Source organism: Aspergillus pseudonomiae (genome assembly GCF_009193645.1).
Source record: "Aspergillus pseudonomiae strain CBS 119388 unplaced genomic scaffold BDV37scaffold_5, whole genome shotgun sequence".
Lineage (NCBI taxonomy): Eukaryota > Fungi > Ascomycota > Eurotiomycetes > Eurotiales > Aspergillaceae > Aspergillus > Aspergillus pseudonomiae.
This window is the reverse complement of record NW_022475997.1, coordinates 556,910-570,449: the sequence shown is the minus strand read 5'-3', so window position 1 is coordinate 570,449 and position 13,540 is coordinate 556,910. Positions and strand designations below refer to the sequence as shown.

Here is a 13,540-nt window from a genome sequence, read left to right as displayed (position 1 = left end):
AAGGACAGGCTGGTGTCTTGGCCGCGTCACATGTTCACTGCATACGGTTCAATTCTCTGGGATCTATTTACTCAATTCTACTCCCTAATCAATGATGCTTTGGTGTCCGATGCATTTTATCTACAAGCTTGTCTACAAATTTGAAGCAAATGAAATGCCTTAAAGCATACATGCACGAGTCCACGTTCGCATAAAAGGAAAAAAAACACGGCCCTTAGAATCCGTAGTACCAACCAAAAAGAAACACTTTGCAGGCTTTCAGAACAGCCATTCCGTAGATGATGAGCAAGATAAGAAATGTAAAACACGATAGGTATAGTTTGAGGGTAGAAGAGACAAGAGGGTAAAAGAAAAGAAAAGAGTCCTAGAGCCAGCATTGACTTCATTACACAAGTCCATTGTCAAAAAACACAAACACCCCTAATTCAACCCTATACCAAGAGAAGAAGATAGTGGGTAGGAAAGAAAGGAGATGGAGAAAGAGAGAGGATGAGGGAGAGAGATTAAGGGGTGAAGGCAAGGGAAGAAGTGAATTAAGGGATCTCCTTCTCTTAACGTGGGCAGCAGCATGGTTACAGGTGTTCGAATGATGAACCCAACTGGTCCTTCGTCCTTTGACTGATAGGGCCAATATCTTGCATTGCCTGCATGTCTTCGAGGATCTCATTGAATGAGTCCCGGATGCCAGCGGCCACTTTGCTGCGGTTCCATTCACCCCGCGTGCGCCACAGATAATCCATTAGGCTAGTGTTGATCTGCTCAAGCTGCTCCACCGAGCAACCACTCGTCCGCTGGGTGAGCTGCTCGTGTAGATTTTGGACGTACTCAAGGTCCACAATTAGCTTTGGTGAGCGGTCCTCATCGTTCAGTATCGAATGGAGATTAGCTGGCGGATGAGATGACGGCTTCGTAGATTCATCGAAAAGAGGCACGGGTGGTTGTGTTTTTGGTTGCGACTGACTGCCATTCACAAGGTGTTCGGGCTGCGAATCTGCGTTTCCGGGGAGGGAATCACGGGGCCTTGGTGACGGCTGGCTGCTGTCACCTTGCTGTGTGTCTGGTAGATGCTCTTCTAATCCCACCCGGTCTGGGTACTGGGTAAGGTCAGGGAAATCGTGCCTTATTGCTTGACCTACTATGGGACTTTGCGTATAGTTTGGTCGGAGAGATGATTGATCCGACGATTTTTGGCCTGAAGTTGTCTGCGTAGTAGAAGCTTCGTTGGTATAATCGTGTGGCTGAGATCCCGGAGCCATTGGAGTCATTGGCCCCTTCTGCGAGAAGCTTGAGAGACCTGATTCACGTCGTATCTGCTGGGAAGGCGCTGTGTGGGAATATGGTGGCTTTGGTTGTGCAGATGGCCCAAATGAACTGCCCTGTGTGTCTCTTGTGCCCGAGTGATCTTCCGAATTAGTCATGTAGACATCGCCGTCCCCATCTGGCCTCGACTCATGTGAACCGTTGCTTGTCGGTCCATGGCCGCTTAGATCATTAAGATCTGAGCCTCCGCTTTGATGGTAGCCGTTTGTCAAGAAGCTTGCCGTTGATTGCCGTGTCGGTGTCACCGGTCTGACCTGTTCTTTGGGAGGGAGGGCGGGGAATGTCTCGCCTAACACCACAGGGCCACTCGAAGGACCGGACTCAGTATTACCATGCGGTACATTATGGTTCGCTGTATGACCCAAAAAGCCTCCCTTTTCCGCTTCCTCGGCCCTCTTAGCCTTTTCAGCTGCGAGCTTCTCCCTTTCCAATTCCCGAATGTAGACATTCTCGCATTCTGCGACGAGCTGCGGTTCAGCCTGCTCGATGGTGGAAATATCAACTTCAACGTTAGACAGAAGCTCGTTGGCCCTCAAGATTCTCTCTTGATCGCCAGTTTGTCGTGCATCTTTGGCCAGTCGTTTTATATCCGCCAGGAAGTCACTGGGCCGTTTGTAATATCCATTGGAGAGGCGCTTCTCGATGGTAACGATTTCCATATTGTAAAAGAATTTACCCGACACGGTTTCCCAGAGTCCCGGGACGCCGTGTTTGTCATAAGCCTTTTCGAACGGCCGGAAAGTAGTCCGCTGTTCAATCGGTAGATCGCTTGTGACGGTATTCGGATCCTCTTCTTCCCAGAGGTACCGGATCTGAGACTCATCGATCACACCGGTTCTGAACCGTTTGTACTTCTTGATCTGATCCATGATAGGCTGGATTCTAATCTTCAGAAGATTCAGCGTTTGGTGATCTTTCTTTTTCTGGGCTTTTAGCTGCTCCTTGGTGAGCGGCGTTGCGGGTTTTGTTGGAGGCGGAGGTGCAACCTCCAGAGTTTCGAGTTCCCTCTTCTTACGGTTTTCAGGATCCGGAAAATGCGCTGGCGAGGTTTTGATGTACTCAACCACCTTGCTGAAATACTCGTACCGCGCTTCATTTCCTGGCGCTTTCAGGTCGTAGAAGTTTCTCTTAGAGAACCCAAACATTTGCCGTAGCAACCCGGTGTCCGGTTCGTCACCAGTTAGCTCCTGGACTCCGAGTAGCAAGACAGGATCGGTGGGAGGGATCGACCGCAGCAAACCCAAGAAGGTGGAGAGCACGGCTTGCCCAACAGTTTCGGACCAAGTTTCTATGTTGGGAATGTAAATCACACTTGGCCTATGCCTCTTGACCTCTGCAAAGAGCTGTATGACAGCTGCTTCCGGAGACCGAGTCGAATCGCTGAGGAGAGTAGGCAAATCGAACGATTGCACGTGCAGTCCTTCAAAGTAATGCAAAATGGCAGCCGCCAGATACTGTTGGCCCATGCCCATTAGTCCGCGAAGCAGCATCCTGGGCCTGAAAACTCGCGACCTGTCGAATTCTTGCTGCATCTGCTCGCTTTGGAAGCTTCCAGCGCCCTCGGGCTCCTCAAATTGTGCTTCTTCCAGAGCAGTAAGCCGCTTTCTTTGTGGAAGAATTTCGGAGAGCAGAGCTTTAATGTCCGCCAGAGGATGACGAAGTAAGGATTCAACTTCCTTAGGGAGTGGCGAGGCGCCAGATGAAGTGGACCTCTCCGATGATGGGACCATCTTCTTGATGGCGAGCATGAAGTCCTTCGGGGTGACATTGATGTTCTTCGGATCGATAAGAAGCTTCTTATCGGATTTGTAAATCTGGGGGTATCTTCTTTGTACCGCGTTCAGGGCGGCTTCTGTGCAAAGAGCACGAAGGTCAGCTCCTCCATAGCCCTTGGTGATCTCAGCCAGCTCATCCTTTATATGTCCTGGAATGGGCGGATCCCAGCCCTTAGTATGGATGTCGAGAATAGCGCGCCGACCTTCGGAATTCGGTAGGGGAAAGTAGAACTCTCGATCAAAACGACCCGGACGGCGTAGAGCAGGGTCAATCGAGTCCGGTCGATTAGTGGCACCAATAACAATGACCTGACCACGGCCATCCATACCATCCATCAACGCTAGCAGAGTAGAGACAATAGACGCATGGATCTGTTCCTGTTTGCTTGATCTCACAGGAGCCAGACCTGGAGGTAGACAAGTCAGTAGTGTTGCAAGAACGCACTCTTGAGGGGTTGTTCACTCACCGTCAATTTCGTCAAAAAAGATAATGCTAGGTTGTGTTTTACGAGCTTCCTCGAATAGCAGTCGCAGCTGCCTTTCAGCCTCACCCACCCATTTGCTTAGCGCATCAGCTCCTTTTCTCATGTAGAATGTGACTTTACGGCCCTCGGAACTGACACTGTTCGCCAAGGCCCTGGCCAGAAGAGTTTTACCCGTTCCAGGGGGACCGTGAAAGAGAACTCCTCTAGGCGGCACGATGTGGAAACGCTGGAAGATCTCCGGGTATAGCAGAGGAAGAGACACCATTTCCTTTAACTGATCAATATGTCCCTGCAAGCCTCCAACACTGTCGAAATTGACGCTCATATCCACTCCTAACGGGTCTGCATCCGCAAGCGCCTGCTTATCCTTGACTTTGCCCAGGTTTGCCGGTGTCCCTGAGAGACCCTGTGTAGCATCGTGTGTTTGGGTCTGGCCGGGGAGAAGACCAGCGCCATGCGGCCCAAGAGCGGACCCTACACCGGCAACAGAGCCACGCGGGTGATGCAACCCTTCATCATCGCTGCTATCACTGTCAACGCCTCCAGTCGCAGCAGGTGCTCCCGGCGGAGCCAGAATTGCAGCCGGGCCGCCGCCTCCGAAAGGCCCATATGTCGGGAATAGGGTGCGTTGCCAGCTACTGCCGCCTCCACCCCCGCGGCCACCACGGCGCGAGGGAGACTCATTAACCTCGTTCTCAGCTTCTTCAATCGGTAGAATTAGATCCGGTCGTATGATTCGATAATCCACATCCTTGCGGCTGCGCCGAGGTTTTTCATACACAATATCCGCCTGCAACCTTCTACGAGGTCGGCCACCCCTCAGATCCTCAAGTTCTTCGGCGAGTTCCTCTGCAATATCAGCCGCCGCTTCGGATTGCCCACGAGATCGAGACGCCCTTTTGCGAAGACCAGGACGCCGGCCGGCGGTGCTGTCCTCTTCATCATCGCGTGCTTGACTGGCTTTACGGGGAGAGCCGTTGGATTTTCCGGTCTGGGATACCTCATCATCATCGTTTGAGTCTTCTTCTTCGGGTTCAAAGTCGCTCTCCTCATCGTTTGATCGTTTCCGTTGAGAACTCTTCGGCTTTTTTCGGCTGGAGCGACGAGGCCCCGAGGCTTCTTCTTCATCTGGCTGCTCGGGCTCCTCGATTTGCTGGCCTCTATTTGGACGAGTTCTTCTCCGGGTTACTGGGCCCTCGTCTTCATCGTCATCTTCGTGCTCAGCATCTTCGTTCTCAGACTCGGGCACAAATCCCTCGTCAGCATCTGCCGCTCCCTGCAGGCCATCCCCGGCGGATATGGGCCCTTCTTCGAAGCTGGCGTGCGCACTTTCCATAATCTCGATCTGAGAGCCTTTGATATCCGTGGTCTCTTCAATATACTCTTCCTGCTTCTCCTGAGTATCTTCATCCTCCTCCATAACTGTGGGGACCTGCTTCGATGAGCGAGATCCGCGGCGATTTGGTCGTATTACTTCGGCCTCTGGGCTATGTGTACCTCGTTCGACTGTTTCCACATGGCGACCCGAGTTGGTGAGCGCGTAAATGTCTTCCGACGCGCCTCGTGTACGCCGGGTGACTCGTCGGCTCCCTTGGTCCTGTTGCGGCTGTCGCTTCAACGCATCGCCCAATTTCAGCGTGACTACGGCAGTTTTGCGTTTCTTTGGTGAAGTGTCTTCTGTTTCATTGTCATCGTCCTCGATGCTGCTTGAATCGGGTTCGTTATAAAGTGGTCGGTTCGTGGCTGCCCTTCGCGCTACTAGGCCTCTCGCATTCCTCTGAGCGTTGTCATCAACTTCTTCCTCCGACTCGTCGTAAGACAATTCCTCATCCTCACTGAAGAAATCATCATCGTCAGAGATAATGTCATCGCCGGAACGGCGACGAGCCCTCTTCTTCGATGGCTTGGCTTTCTTCCTCGATTTAGAACGCGAGGCGGAGCGGCGAGATGAGCGGGGGTGGTCGCTGTAGTCGTCGTCGTCCGAATCGGACTTGTTGGCGATTTCTTCGATTGAGCGCTTCATACGAGCCATGGTATCGCGCCAAAAAGGCTTGGGGGTTGGATCTCTTTTGACGATCGCCATGTGAGTGATTTGAGGCAAATTGCCATGTGATAGGTCATGAAAGACACGAGAAATTCGCGCCCGGGGAGGCTGATGGGGATGTAGGGATATCGATGGAACTCACCAGGAACTGAGTGAATGGAAAAGTAGAACGTATTGTCACCTTAAACGAAAAGTAAACAGACCCAAGCAGACACTGCCATTCAGCACAAGACAATGGTATTGTTTCTCATGCAACCAGACAAAGACCTAAGCTCCCCTGCAGACACGATACATCAATGTTGGGGGGACGACGTGCCGCCCGTGGACAAGAGGTGGTTATATATACCACGGGACTACGGCGAAGCGCAAAGCGCAGGGCCCCGGGAGAGAGAAATCGCAGTGAGTCTCACGACAAAAGCCGGTGCGGGAAGGAAAGGGCCCGATCGCATCCAGTGACAGAAGAACAGGAGATGGCTGGCGCACAAGAATCAGAAACGAGCGAAAAATGAAACGGTCAAATGGGCCAAAATCCACGCTGCCACACGAGTAACAAACATCGAATAAACGGGCGTGGGACAAGAAGATCGAAGGGCGGAAAGACTCGCGCACGCCTTTTGCCTGGCCTGCTCCAGCCACAGCTGGCCGTCCGGCTAGTCCTGCCATTCCCGGGGCACGAGCCACAGACCCGCGCCGCAGCTAGGCCTCCTTTGGGGTTAGCGCCCCGGTGCACGTGCCTTCACCCGCGTCATTTTGCCCATTTTGCTCCACGACCGCAGCAGCACTATTCCGTACCGTCAATTTTCCGTTGGTCATGCGAAATCACAACAGCTCAACTCTTCAACCGTCGTCCCTTTGCCGCACCATCACTCCCTCTTCCCACCCACGTAGAGCCCACTGAAACCATCCGTAAACCTAGTCACAGTAGAGTTCCAGCTTTCGATGCATAGATTCGGTCAATATTGACCGCTCTCCGACCGGATCTCGACGTAGTCCAGGGCGCAAACCCGAGGTGCCAAAGGATGGAAGAAAGAAGAAATAAGTCGGTCAGGAACCTCGACCTTTCCCCAGGTCCTCGAAGCTTATCGTCCTTAGGCTCCTCCCCGCCTGTCCATCATGATTTAATGCAGAGCCGCTTGCCGAATGCGGCTTTAGCGACCTATTTGTCATGTGACTGCTGAGTCATCGATTCTTCTTCCATCCCCGACTCAATCTAACTTGTATATATATAAATGTTTATATCTACAGGATTCAATCTACTACCGCTAACCCCAGTACATACGAAGCTTGACCAGGTAATATCTCTTTCCATTCTCAATATGTTTCGCCGGCTGCCATCAACTCGCCCCCCGCTGTCACGTTTTCTCTCCACTGCATTCCCATCTCGCAGACCATTTAGCACCACCGGGAGCAACTCGAACGCCCACGAATCCAGTTCATTCAAAGAAGGGGTAAGCTTCCCAGCCTTTGCTGTTAATACTATCATAAATTGAGCCATGGGGCCTAAGGCAAGGTCTCCATAACAAAGATATATTCATAGTATCTTCAAGTTTGGAAGGTCAAATAACCATGCTTAAATAAAGGCTAACCCAAACCAGGTATCCCGGTACAAACTCTTCGCAAGTCCGTTTGCCAAGGTCTTCTTGGGAGCCATCTTCACATACCAAGTGATTTACTGGACATGGCTGAAGCTTGAAATGGATGAGTCGAAATATACCAAGAATCGTACGTGTTTGTGGAGTTCTCCTATTCGTTTACACCTCCCGCATTGCTCCTAACAATCCCTCACAGAAGAAGTGGCGGCTCTGGAGAAGCAGGCTAGGGAGCTGACGAGCACCCAAAAATAAGGGCTTTTCATCTTATCCTACGTGCACATTGTATTGTATATACCCCGTATGTCAATGTAAGCTTTTGACGTCACTTTCATATCATTCAGAGCTAGCCTGGTAGGCTCAATATGTATGTACAGCACCCTCTAAGAGGATTCTATATATCCATTAGGCAGAGGCTGGCGCTCACTCCCACAACTGCCACAGAAGCTATGAGGGCAATATAAGCATTGTGCGGTATAAGACCAAGGAAAAGGACCCTGCGTACACTGACACTGTTCTCAGGTTAGCCTATCTTTCGTCTCCCAAACCAGCTGAACCTGAATAACTTACGCAGTAGACGAGGTTTCCATAATGGGATTGGATCGCATCATCGGTCTTATATCTTTTCTCCATAGCCGGAATATCTGCCCGAATATAATAGTCTAGAGACGGTTGTGGGGCGGAGAATTTGCGTTTTCGTAAGTTCGTCTGATCGGGAAGAGGGTTGAACATAGGAGAGTTGTTTTGAACATGAGTGTTCACTTGGCGAAGTGGAAGGTTATGTACTTGTTCTGGGGCCGCCACCGGGGTGTCATCCCGTGGGTTCTCGCCCTCAGAGTTACAGATACTCCCGACAGTATCATCATCGCTCACATCGTCTACTGGAGGCTCACCATCGCCATCTGCGTGCGTTCCGATTCGTTCCTTTCCGTCGCGTTCTCGGCCCTTGGTCAGATGTCCCGAAGGGAGGAGCCAATCCTCGATCCGCTCGCCATTTTTGAAGTGTTCAGTATCTATGTGATTGAAGCGCTCATTCCACGCAGCAAGGCCCTGACCTTTTAGTGGAATGATGTCACGACAGAAGCCGCACCAGAATTGTGACTGTCCATGCGGACCGATGCTGTTCTTGGAGAGTGCAGTCTGCACCTCTTTATCTTCTGCATGGTGATGCTTTTTCAGGTGACGGGCATATTCTCCTTGGTCATAGAACAGGCGAGCGCAGGATTGATCCCCTTGCGTGGCATCGGGAAGGGTGCAGCGCCAACTCTGCAAGGGGAAATGCTGGGAGTTCTCGTGTCGTTTCCAGTCGGCTTTGCTACCGAAGGTCTTGCTGCATTTTTCGAACGTGCAACCATATGGTCGCTCATGGCGCTTCTTATGTTTCCTTGAAGTTGAAATGTTAGGACTTGATTGCAGATAAAAGCGCCGTATGTTCACCTACTTCATTTCACAGCGCAACCGCGTGCGCTTCGTGCAGAATTCGCATTGTATCCAACCTTTCTTGTCGGACTTACTGTCAGGCACCGTCTGTGAATCAGCCTGACTAGGTTCTGGGTTTCCGGACACCTGGTCTAGAGCTGCAGATAGAATCTTCTGCATCATCTCCCGCTTCTCATCGGACAGTCCGCTATTCCGCTCAAGTGACTCTACTTTGTCGCCCATATGGTGGCTATGTCTGCGCTGACTGTTGCCACTATCGTTGCTACTGCTGTTCATCATACTTGCCATGACGTTGACCATGTTAGTAGCCATTTCGGATACCATATTTTCCATTCTGTCAGGTTGGGCGTGTCCCAGCCGAGAAGAATTGGAAGGCTCTAGGTCCGTGTTTGAGCTCAAGTTGAGGGTCGTCAGAGCAGGTAGTTCAAGGCGCTGCGCAGTATCTCTTGCAGGGAGCCTTGGTGTACTGTCCAAGGCAGAATATCTTCGTTGAGTCTGGGAGTTCTTATTTGATTGGAGGCCCGGCTGATTAGATGGCCTAAAGAGAGGCGTATCTGGAGATCGCAAACTGTAGAGGTCCTGACCCGAATCCCTCCTGACATATTCTGAATCAGAAGCAGCAACCGTTACCTCGTCCGAGATGTGGTCGGCAAAGGATGAAGGCTCAACTCGTGGCTTTACACAAGACTCATACCAATCATGCGACCTGGACGAGGTTAATGCTTGCTTTTTATTTTCACGTATCCATAGGCAAGCTAACTTACCTCTTCAGTAGCTCATTTGTATCCTCATCATTGTGCATCCGGGAGAGATGCTGGCGGAAGTTGTCCAACCGGGGCCATTCCTTGCCTCGGCGTGGACAGTTACGCCCGAAACACATGTACAGCACTTTGGGGCCACGCTCTGGCTCCTGTTTGTGGACGCACTTCTTATGTCGTGCAAGATCATTGATGGTACCGAAACCTTCCTTCCGCGTACAGCCAGGCTCGTCGCATTTGAAGAGCTTTCTATGTCTCGCTTCATGCTTCCTGCTGCTTAATTAGCTTCATGGCTCTTCTGCATGATGATTTTGTTCAAACATGCCGAAGAGAGGAAGCATACCTCTTATCGGATGGACACTTGCCCGTCCAAGGGCAGTTGGGGTAATCACATGTAATCATATCATGACACATTAAAGATGATGATTCTGCCATCTCCAGTGCATCGACCACTGTGTCGCCACAGTGGGATGGACCGAGATCTAATATTGACGACCGATCTTCTTGTTCATGTTCATGCGGCGCTAAGAATGGGCTGCTGACAGAGTCAACCGCGTAAGACGACGTGGTGACCGACCGCGTGGCACAGCTGTGACTGCAGTATCCCGAGTCTGAGGGGTGGAAGCCGTTATAATGACTGTCACTCTCGGAAGTTGCGCTGTACTGCCCCGTCGAATATTTGCGGCCACCTTCAGACGTCTGCTGGAGGTTATTAGCGTTAGGGAACCCCCATAGTGACGTGTTCACCGGCACGCCGGTCACTTGAAGCGGGTTCCATGCATCTTGGTTGCTCTTTAACCGCGGGTGATGGTACTGAGAAACATCTAAGCTGGGTTGAGGCGGCGGTGACGATGTTTGCTGGTGATGTGGTGGCCATTGGTTGAGCATCGATAGATGGCTGTGCGGGATTACTGCAGAGTCAGGACCGAATTGCAGGCCTAGAAAAGACGCTGGATCGCTTAGAGCGTACTCAGAGACTAAAAGCCCATCCGACGAGTACTCTAACTGCGGTGAGGCTGGTGCGACTTGCCGGTCCAGCATGCCTTGGAGGATATCCCCGGAGTTGTCCCAAGCTAGTCTTTTGGGGTTAGGCTCCTAAAGCACATGGGTATAGTTAGTTTACTGGAAGATTTCATGGAGGGTTGACAATTAAGTTAAGACTGAACGAGATGGGACGACGGTCACATACGTTCATCGCTGCCAAGTCAGCTGTCTAAATTGACCTTGCCGATAATCGCTTCCCCGTCTTGGATATACCGATAAGCCAGAGGATTGAGGATGTGTCAGGGTAACGCGTGAATTGAGTGGCAGAGTGATTTATATAGGTGTTTGAAGCTTTCACCGGCCATGAGTCTAATATAATAGCTTGTAGACACCATCCACTGTCAGAATGGTCTTCTTGTAGAAATGGTGATAGTTGAGACGAGACCAAACATAGTCAAAAAGGGAAGCCGATGAGAAAAGTCGGGCAGTGAGGCTGAGTAAGTTCTGAGATGAAACATAGACTAGGATGTGACTGTGAAGAAGATCCGTTTTTAAATAGAACAAGGTTAATTAACACACTCCCTATATATAATTAATAAAAAAAAATGACAAGGGAAGACGAGAGGGAGCATCAATGTCAACGGCCGAGAAGAAGGGAAAGGATAGACGATGTGATCGACGGCCGGTGGGTGGACACTAACTCCATCGCAAAACCCCACGCGATAACGTGTTCAAACTTCAGAGAGAAAAAGAAAGGAAAGGTTTCCACATTGGCAGGACAGGAGAGGGGGGGGAGGAAGAACACCGTGACCCAAAAGTACGTACTGTCTGTGCATCCATACGAAGGGACCAATGAACGGGAACTCGACTGCAGAGGTCCATTGAAGCTGGGAAGCATAAGGAGTATTGGAGGAATGGGGATTAAGGATCTGCCAGAGCATGGAAGTTGATTGATTCTCTACTATTCTTGTTTGGGGTTGCAGGGGAGATGACCTGAGAGCTGAGGAGGGGAAATTAACGTGACTTGACTCAACCCTTCACTAAGATCTGTCATACATCAAAGACAGAAAACAGAATTTTACTCCTTCATTTTTCTTTTTTCTTTTTTCTTTTCTTTTTTCCCTCTCTCTAAGGCATGCGTTCATGTCGCATATCTGTACATACATATTGCTCTCATTCAGCTACTATCTCCCCATCCCCTTCCTTTCTCAGACCCATTCCGGCAGATATGACTCCAGGTACACACAGAGAGAGAGCGAGGCGTGTACAGGTATGTATGTACATACGGGCTCCTAGCATGCGGTCACTGATTGCACAAAGAGCTCTACCCCTGGATAGTCGGATCGGACGAGTAGAATGTAGATAGATTAGATCTTAGACAGCGAGGAATTGCAGCCTCATCATTCCCAAGGTATGGACGTCTCGGACGGGACGTACAACTTCATTTTCCAGAGGAGGGGTGTGCAAAGGGCGGAGACCCTCCCACCGTCAATCTCCACATCGGGAATTGATTCCCCGGGATTCGTCAGCTGAAACGAATGAGGTTCATGACTAATGGACTTCGTTCTCTTGAGAGAACGAAGGGAATGTCATGTAAGGGGGCCTCCATGGCACGCGTGGTATGTGGTCCGTGATTGGCAAATGAAGGAAAATGAGAAGAACTCCATCGGCATCATGACAACCAGCAGGAGAGCCAATAAACACACGGATACCAGCGTGGCTGTGCCTGTAAGGATGACAAAGTTCCCTCAAAAAGACTTCATCATGCGAGAAAAAGGGACACCACATACCGACTAACGAGACGCTACTTATGATACTGGCTAATCTGGGCGAATATACGCCGTCCCAATTTCATTATTGCTGATGATTATGATTACTCCTGCACATCACTCCAACACCCACCTAATCTTATTTACTAGTCGACGGTCTCATTGGATCTGCATTCCCACCCGATATCGTGGAAATCGTACGTTATCAGCCTAGACCCTGAATCCAAAATATATGGGAAATTCATCCGTGTGATTGGCTGCCTCGGAAAGCTGGACAGAATTCATTCCATTGAGTGTATCCCTGGCTGCGATCTGTACGTCCGAGGAGGAAATGAGTAGGAGGAAGTACGTCCCAGGTGGACGATGGATATGGATATCACGAAAGATAAGCAAATGTCCGACGAGTGCATCTGCCATCCTCTCAATTCAGGGTCCATGTCCTTCCACCTCCACTTCACTGTCAAAGCCAACCTTGTCGTCTTAGCATCGCCCAGAAGGTTGGCCTCGAAACAAAAACCTTACCGGACGAACTCCCCCAAAGTATCCCGTCAACTGAAAACTCTCTCAACCCCCATCCCACTGTGTCGATCCCCTTCAAACTCGTGTTGATTGTTATTTAGTTTTTTTTTCTCTCCCCTCACTCGCCTCATTAATTCTTTGAGTCGTTTCCCTCCCCATCCACAGCTTCCTTTTTGATTCGTTTTATTTTATTTTATTTCTTCCTTCGCGGAAGCTAAAAATCACCCCTCGGGAAGGTCTCTCAGTTCTGCAATATTACGGTTACTGAATACTATTTATAACAGAATAACATTAACAGGGATGTGTCGCACGCCGGGACCTTGGGAGTGCATCCGGCTGTGTGATGTCTCATTTCTTTTTCTCCCTTTTCAGGCTGACAGTTTACCGGTTAAAATTCCCTCGCTGGTCAACCTCCTTCGAGCTCGGTACCTAGTGGCCTAGTTGCAAGATTCCCCGTTCTTCGTGCTTTTCTCTCTGGGCCAGGTGCATCGCCTGCCAGTCCAATCATCATCCATTGAGCAACTGTCCTTTTTGGGCTCTCCAGAGAGCGACTACTCATACTTCTGGCTACATACATACATACATACATACATACATGGATACAACCACAGAGACCCTCCATTTCTCATAGGAGGTCCCTCCTTCCTACATACCGCGAAGAAATCGTTAGTCACTTCCACCGCGTCCGTAGTTCAACGTCTATCATTCGTGGGTCCAAAATGTCTGTAAGCACCAACAAAGTCAAAAAGTTAAAACATTCGCCAAGGGAAAAGAAAGTATGAAAGAGAGACGAAAATTTCTTTCTTTTCTTTCTTTTTTTTTTTTTTTTTTTTTTTTTTTTTTTTTTTTTTTTTTTT

General features: G+C 50.1%; 4 protein-coding genes across 4 annotated transcripts; 1 reads left to right on the top strand and 3 right to left on the bottom strand.

Moving 5' to 3' along the window:
* Positions 1 to 32: 32 nt before the first annotated feature.
* BDV37DRAFT_158500 (uncharacterized protein) lies at positions 33 to 479 on the bottom strand. Its single transcript, XM_032079113.1, has one exon. It carries the CDS (start codon positions 384 to 386, stop codon positions 117 to 119), a length of 270 nt encoding a protein of 89 aa, XP_031946114.1. The 5' UTR covers positions 387 to 479; the 3' UTR covers positions 33 to 116.
* A 93-nt stretch (positions 480 to 572) lies between these two features.
* BDV37DRAFT_278799 (chromatin segregase YTA7) lies at positions 573 to 5,612 on the bottom strand (the record flags this gene model as incomplete). Its single annotated transcript, XM_032086162.1, has 2 exons — positions 573 to 3,502; positions 3,563 to 5,612. The coding sequence occupies 2 exons, from the start codon at positions 5,610 to 5,612 to the stop codon at positions 573 to 575; spliced, it is 4,980 nt and encodes a 1,659-aa protein (XP_031946113.1).
* A 1,328-nt stretch (positions 5,613 to 6,940) lies between these two features.
* BDV37DRAFT_278798 (uncharacterized protein) lies at positions 6,941 to 7,468 on the top strand (the record flags this gene model as incomplete). Its single annotated transcript, XM_032086161.1, has 3 exons — positions 6,941 to 7,072; positions 7,220 to 7,346; positions 7,413 to 7,468. 3 exons carry the CDS (start codon positions 6,941 to 6,943, stop codon positions 7,466 to 7,468), a joined length of 315 nt encoding a protein of 104 aa, XP_031946112.1.
* Positions 7,469 to 7,570: 102 nt separating this feature from the next.
* BDV37DRAFT_158514 (putative C2H2 finger domain protein) lies at positions 7,571 to 10,685 on the bottom strand. The gene is made up of 5 exons (XM_032079114.1): positions 10,601 to 10,685; positions 9,755 to 10,506; positions 9,418 to 9,681; positions 8,655 to 9,359; positions 7,571 to 8,597 (listed from the first exon to the last, which is right to left on the bottom strand). The coding sequence occupies exons 1-5, from the start codon at positions 10,604 to 10,606 to the stop codon at positions 7,742 to 7,744; spliced, it is 2,583 nt and encodes an 860-aa protein (XP_031946111.1). The 5' UTR covers positions 10,607 to 10,685; the 3' UTR covers positions 7,571 to 7,741.
* Positions 10,686 to 13,540: the final 2,855 nt, after the last annotated feature.